This window comes from Hypomesus transpacificus, chromosome 18 (genome assembly GCF_021917145.1).
Source record: "Hypomesus transpacificus isolate Combined female chromosome 18, fHypTra1, whole genome shotgun sequence".
In the NCBI taxonomy this organism is placed as follows: domain Eukaryota; kingdom Metazoa; phylum Chordata; class Actinopteri; order Osmeriformes; family Osmeridae; genus Hypomesus; species Hypomesus transpacificus.
The window spans coordinates 10,885,492-10,892,661 of record NC_061077.1 but is presented as its reverse complement, the minus strand read 5'-3'; the positions used below and the strand labels follow the sequence as shown (position 1 = coordinate 10,892,661).

At 46.4% G+C, this 7,170-nt stretch overlaps 1 protein-coding gene and 1 non-coding gene across 3 annotated transcripts; both read right to left on the bottom strand.

The window, feature by feature from the left end:
• Window positions 1–216: 216 nt before the first annotated feature.
• kansl2 (KAT8 regulatory NSL complex subunit 2) lies at window positions 217–7,147 on the bottom strand. Of its 2 annotated transcripts, none has more exons than XM_047040721.1 (10): window positions 7,065–7,147; window positions 6,146–6,404; window positions 5,744–5,916; window positions 5,438–5,552; window positions 2,931–3,094; window positions 2,605–2,768; window positions 2,387–2,483; window positions 1,205–1,461; window positions 889–1,095; window positions 217–653 (listed from the first exon to the last, which is right to left on the bottom strand). In XM_047040721.1, the coding sequence occupies exons 2-10, from the start codon at window positions 6,394–6,396 to the stop codon at window positions 576–578; spliced, it is 1,506 nt and encodes a 501-aa protein (XP_046896677.1). In that variant the 5' UTR covers window positions 6,397–6,404; window positions 7,065–7,147; the 3' UTR covers window positions 217–575. The 2 variants fall into 2 exon arrangements, with proteins under 2 accessions (XP_046896677.1, XP_046896678.1); XM_047040722.1 differs by having other exon boundaries at window positions 223–653; window positions 831–1,095.
• LOC124481289 lies at window positions 2,083–2,217 on the bottom strand. The gene has a single exon (XR_006957638.1). It is a non-coding gene; the product is annotated as a small nucleolar RNA SNORA2/SNORA34 family (small nucleolar RNA).
• Window positions 7,148–7,170: the final 23 nt, after the last annotated feature.

The following is a 7,170-nucleotide window of genomic DNA, read 5'->3' as shown; positions in this document are numbered from 1 at the left end:
GCATTACCCGCCCCAATTTCAGTGCAGGCTGTCCCATACTGACAACCATAACTTCAATCATACTTGTGATTTTTCATCTAAAATTTCGGACATTTTAGACGAGCCAAATGGTGTTGCAAAATATGCAAGTCTGAATGCAGTATATACATTGGGTTTAAAAACACCCTAACCCACTTTGTCCACTTAACGTATAAAAAACCACAGAGCAAACAAAATAGTATCACAAAATAGTTTATTTTGGCAAGGTTTATTAAACAATGTGTTGAGTGACATGTAATCTCCTACCAACATTTTGGTATTCATACATCAAGAGTTATGTTAAATATATACAGGTCAATTTGGTTAAAACGTAGGTAACATGGGAAGAACCTGGCATCAAAATAGCTTTTGATATATTTATAGAATACAAAGAATACCGTTCTGTCATAGTAATTCAGTAGTTGTATTGTTATTGCAAATGGACTTTAATGATCTACATTGTAGATAAAACTGGGTTTTGATTGGTCAACTCTAATTCAGACAGGAATGCACTGGCTGGTCTTCTGGATTGAGGGACAGGGCAGAACAGATGGTCTTCATCTGGTGACAGCGGCCACAGCAGGAGCGGAGCTTTCTACGCCATCTTCCTGGCCTCCAACCACCTCAGACACGACCTGGGAACAAACCACACAATTTAGAGAACAGCTATAACAGGCCACCTTCTGAGAGACTTGGCCTAAATTGGTTAGGTTTCCTTTCACATAGCAGTCTACAATGGTTTCTTCGAGATGTGTTCAGTGAGTCAATGCTATTGATACAAGTTGGGTTTATTATGAATATTTAAGCCCTACCAGAACCTAAAAAGCAGCTTGTCACTATGTTGAGGGGTGAGGGTAGTCCTGACCCCACCTGGTCATCTATGGCCTCCATGTCTCTGTCAGAGAGCTCCTGCCCTGAGGCGTCCAGGTCCACCTGCTCCTCAGGGTCCCCCCCAGTCAGGATGTCCATGGGGGCCTCAGCTATGGCCCGGATGGTCTGGTCCTCCAGGGCCAAGGCCGTGTCAAACTGCAGAGGGGAGGGGGGACACTGCATCCCGTCTCCCTCCACGTCCAGGTCCTACAGCACGCAACACGACACGTCAGTACATTTACAGAGAACCCCAGCTGGACGGTTCAGCAGCTGAAGCACAATGCTACGCATACGCAGGAGGACAAGAGCCACGTACATCACTGAACTCCAGCGGCAGGCTCTCTGTGGGCTGCAGCTCTGCGGCGCTCAGGTACATGTCCCTGGGGGCGGGGAAGAGCTGCTGCTCCGGGGGAGGGGGCTCCTGCTCAGGCTGGTACATGGGCGGGGGCAGGGTGAGGTGCAGGGAGCAGCGGGGCTCCTCCGACTGGCCCATGTGGACGGGGCGGTCACAAGGCACGTCCTTCAAACCAGGACACACCTTGAACAGCACCTGGTTACTGTCCTGGTAGATGTCTGCACAGATTGGGAGTCAAGGGTAATAGGAAGAGCAGTGATGTAGAGGAAATGAGGCAACCTTGTGGTTGACTGGCATCAAAAGGGAAGCATGCCACTTCCTTCATGAGGGATAATGTTGACTATGTAACCAGAGGCAAACACACAAGGGTGATTTTGTTGTAGTCATTGTTGTAGAAGTCGAGAGCAATGCAACACTATAAATCATTTTACAGACAGGAACAGTTACATAAACATGGTATGAGTCCTTCAACTTATCCTCAAATAAGCCTACTATAACCACAGCATAGGGCTGCTTTGTCTAGTAAGATGCCGATCTGTGCAAATGACAGGCTTGAATGGTTTTTCACAATGGCTGTTTGCGCCTTCACCCTGCCAGGGACTTATCTTACAATGAAGGCCTTGGAAATAGTTCATAGCTCACATCATTGCAAATAATACTTCCAGTACAAACCCATGGTGCTGATTTTACAGTTGATACATGGACTGAGACCGTTTCAGACTTAGTACATCTGCAGTTATAATCTATACCATAATTTGATAGATGGCTACTATTTTGTAACCAATAAAAATGATAGGGAGACATCTCTAACGCTAGTTAAAGTGGAGTTTAAAAAGGCATTTTGTTTCTTCCAACTGAATTGACTATCCCCTTGGGAGATTTGGGGGAAACCAACAGACCATGGGAAGATTTTCATCTTGGCTCCTGTTTGAAACCGTCAGCTACAGCAAACTGACAGACTTGATCAGGGCCCTGTCGATTATGACCAAAGGGGTAGATGTGGGAGAGGGAAAATGAATGAATTTACGGTACATCAACCTTTCAAATGACGCTAACAAATAAATATGCTGCAACCTTGGACACTTGATGCTAAATCTAAATGTTGACATCAACTTTGCCATGAATTTCCACTGTGAAGGATACGTGAAACGCAGTGTCGAGTCATGGGGAGACTCTGGTTAGAGCAGCGAGTCCCTTCAACGAAGGAGATGCACCTCTGGCCGGTTCTGGCTGAATGCGTCTGTAGACAGAAAGCACATCAAACTTAATGACCAGTACAGGAGATGTGGGAGAAGACAAAACAAAAATCCCTTCTAATCCCAGTGTCCATCTCTAGAGGTCCGGGGGGTGAGGAGCTAGACCTGGGGAGCTCCCTCCGTGATGGCCTGGCGTCTCTCTCGCAGCTGCCGGTGCAGCAGGGCCTCCACGCCATAGCGGCGCCGGTACCGTCGGAGAGCCTTCAGCTTCCTCAGGTTGTCCCTCTCCTTCAGGGAGAGCCCCTCGGGCCCCGTCAGCAGGCTGCTCCCTGTCGCACACATCACAGTTGGATCAGTACAGACACCAGGGCTCAGGGGAACCATCCTCATGCCTCGCCCTCCCTCCTTAAAGCCTTCCCCAGGGGAATGGAGCAGCATGCCCGCAGAAAGCTGCATGAGTTCCAACAAATGTGTTGCTGCGTCCTCCTCACCCAGGCTCTCGTGCTCCACCTTGCGACTGTGCAGGTAGCGTCGCTTCTTCTCCTTCAGCAGGTGCTGCAGGCGTTTGAACTGGTCGATGTAGAGAGACTGGAGCCTGATCAACTTCTCCCTGGTGATCAGGGCCACTTCTTCTGCTGTGTACACTCCAGCATGTCTGAACACACACGAGGGGCCAAAAGCTGTCAAACCTGCTCTGTATGTCATGATGTGACAAATAACACGGCAAATGGCATTACACCATAAAATAAAATAATTCCTACTGCTCTTGCATTGTGTGAAAACCCTACACCAGTGGTCTTTAACCCTGGTCCCACTGTCCTTGGGTCTCATTTATAAAACTGTGTGTAGGATTCTTACTAAAAGTGTATGTACACCCAAAAGCCTAAAATGGCATATGCTCCCAAAAAAATCTGATTAATAAAACCGTGCGCATGCACACCTATAAGCAATGTTCCCTTATAAAATCACAGATTACCCACAAGTGTAAGTACGTGAATCAGCATCTTTCCCTGCCCTGAACAGGCAAAATGTTTTTACCATAAATGGTCAATGCAAAGCACATCAGGAATGCTAATCCAGTATATTAATGACCCTGGCATGTGATTATTCTTTACAGTGAATCATGGCGACCGGTGGAGAAAAAATACAAATAAAATCTCCGACACTTAGCTTATTGATGGACGCCCGAAAACCACATTATTTGGTGGCCGGTGGATCACCAATAAAAAAAACTGTGCGAGTGGCGTTAACTGTGCCAGACGATACCCGGAGTCGAGATACAATTTGAAAACAAAAGCTTTATGTTATGAACAGTTGTCTATTGAAGTCTGGACTGATAACGAGGACGTAGAGTGTAGCAATTGCACGGGAGGTTAACAACTGTATTTCCAGTTTTTGGCATATGAGGATATTTGCACAGTATTAAGAAATATATTTAGTTATAACCTGTGTTCTGCACTTATCTAAGGGTAGGATATGTGATGTTATCCTGTATCCAAGCAGTCGGGGAATCTCCCCCTCCTGCACTCTTGTCGTGGACAATCTGACAGCTCTGAATTTTGATTTCAAATTCCAGTTGGATTGTACAAGGTGTATATGGAACAATTATCACTCAGTACAAGCGCAAATAACTCCATGAAATGGAGTGAAAAAAACGTGTGTGAGGAAAACAAAATATATAAATATTAAAAGTAATGTTCTTCCCACATTTACTTTCTGCAGTTTGACAGTACGGTCATCTGCGTCACCAATTCCCCTTTCTCCAAATTGTGCGTAGGCCTACGCATGGGGACAGAGTTTGCATGGAGGACCACACATACTCCCATCAAGTTTGTTTTTTATAAATCACAACCTTTGCGTGGGAAGCGGCGTATGCACATTTTCAGCCCGTTTTGTGCGTAAGCAACGTTTATAAATGAGACCCCTGATGTTTTAGATGTTTCCCTGCTCAAACACACCTGATTCAAATGAACGCTCGTTATCAGGCTTCTGCATAGCTTGATAATGAGCCATTTATTTGAATCAGGTGTGGCCTGATTCAAGCCTGGCATCGCCTGACCAATTCACAAATGCATATTAATCTGAAACCTCAGTTTCAGTTTGGTTTCCCAAAGGGGCGCTCATCAACGGGCGCACACCAAATGATAAAATGTTATAGATACAACCAACCAGAGTGAGAAGATGTCATCTTGATTGTTTACAGAATACCTCTACGATGCAGCCTGTTTAGTCATTTTATCAAACTAATCTCAAATCAGATGAACAGGTATGACAGGTTGGACCCACACTTTCCATGCCGGAAGGAAATGTGCTTGCATGAGAGGATGGCCAGACCATTTTGACAGAGCAAATAAATATAAGCTTGCAGACTGGTCTGGCTTCCAGGCTAGTTGCAGTCCCTGCATGCCATTCATACAACAACATGTCTTTCAGTGGCCACCAGGTGGCATGGTTGTTTACCCTTTATAAAACACATTAAAATTATTGGGTCATGCTTTTGTTGTCTAAATCCAGACTAAACAATAAATATAGCTATTCAAAATCCTGTAAAATAATTCCTTAGTGTCACTTGAAATGGTTCTGCCATAAGGTTGTGATAACTGATGCTATGAACAAATAATGATCCCCAAGTCCACCAAGGGTTTCCTGCTGGCTGCAATAGGTCAAGCTGTGCTTGACTTCATATTTCTGCAGTCAGCAGGTTGGTAAATAAAAATCCTTCGACAATAGACACTAGTATGTCTTTTGGTATCAAGAGGAAGGGAGATTTCTATAACACAAACATCTAGAGATCAAATGTCCCCCAACGATGGAACTTCCACAGATAAATGCTCTATAGTGTTACAGCAAGGCACTGTGCAGCCTAGTGGGATTTGAACGTTGACAGGCTGCCAGGGTAGCTCCTCTTAGCAGAGCTTCTTAAGTCCCCCTGCCCTTCAAGTTACGTAAATGTACTTGTGGCGAGTATGAACTGACCCTTGGGGAGAGATTGTCTTACTTGAGAGGATCCTCGTGATCGCTGTCAACGCTGTCAGCCTCACTGTCAGGGTCTCCTCTCCACGTCTGGTCCAGTACCAGGGGGGTCTGCTCCTCTTCACTCCAGCTGTCCTCATCTACACACACACACACACGCACACACGCACACACGCACACACGCACACCATCAGCAACTCTGTACCAATAGATGACATGCTGCGGCAGACAATATGATGACACCAGCAAACGCATCTGAACTTGATCTTTGGTTGTGACAGATGTCCTGAGGTCATAAAACCTAACGTTTGACAGACAGAAATGCTGGAACCTAGAATGCGGCTGGCTTCACTCCGTCCCACGTCCAGGCCATGTGGGTCGGCACGGCTGTACCCGCTGAGCTGGGCGAGCAGGGCCTCCGGGGAGGGACCAGAGGACGACTTCCTGATCTGAGCCTGGAGGGCCATGGCGTTCCTGCGGGCGTGCTCGGCACAGAACGTCACCCTGATGGAAGAGCGGGGCATCAGATGGAGAGCAAGAGACACTTGACTTACTCGCTGTGTACCAAACCATCTCGTAGGAACTCATTTGTAGCACATGAATGCATGGATGAACACATGCGATTTTGATTGACCTCTACTTGGCTTCACTAAACTCAAGCCAGAATACTTCTGAGGCCCAATCTCCCAAAACAATCTAGGTAAAAGGGCAAACACCCTCCAGATGAACTCACCCATCTTTCTTCTCTACTTTGGGGGCTGCGTTGGGGCAGCGTTTGCCATTCTTGTTGGAGACGTAGCTGCACTGTTTAAAGGGGGCATTCTTGTCCTCCAGGATGTGTTTGATGCAGAGCTCCAGGCCCTCCAGGCGGGGCTGGGAGCAGGGCCTCTGGGTGAAGGAGCAGGCCTGGGGCTCTTGGGGGCGGCTAGCCTGGGTCACCCTGCCCCTGCTCGACGGCAAAACATGGATTCGTATCCTGTTCATCACTGATCCTGGAGGAGGGACAAAAACGATATCACTGACTGACCACAAGATTATCTTACTGAGGAGAACGTTTTTTTCGCAAGTGTTAGAACCGTATGACAAATTCCATGCAGGTTGTGTGAGTGTAAGAAAGTTCATGGGCGAATCCGGTTCTATTGATTTAAAATACACAACTCAATGCGGTAGACCTTCATATGTTGTGACAGCTGGCAACACCTGACCCTCTACTGCGGCTTTAAGCACACTAGGTAGTCATCACACTTGCATCCTGAATTGCGTAATTTACTTTTTTTTTTTAACAAACGTCTTAGTAGTTTGATTAGTCAGTATGGTAGTCAGTTGATAACACATGGCCACAATAAACCAGATGAAGTCAGCTTTCCATTGCTGATTAGTCACCGCAGAACAACCCTATCACGCGCCACTTTCAGATCAGTCCGCCCATTTAGTGCAACGTCAGAGAAAGCTAGCATGTTAGCCTAGCTCCGCCATCTTTGTTTTGCACAAGCTACCTACCTCTAGCATTAAGCTAACCATTTTTTCTCGTTCAAATCTGTTATTTCTTCGTATATTTCACGTGGTCAGATTATAGTGAAATTAAAATAAGACCATGTCAAAGACCGGCTACACTAACCACATTTTCAGTTGATACATCAACGCAGCCTTACCTCAGGTTCCTTGTTTCGCTGTGCCAGGCTCGCGAAGCACTGCGTATGTCTGCTGCGCTTCTACCAGAGCCTGCTTCTACTGCATTGAAACATTGAACCCGCCCCG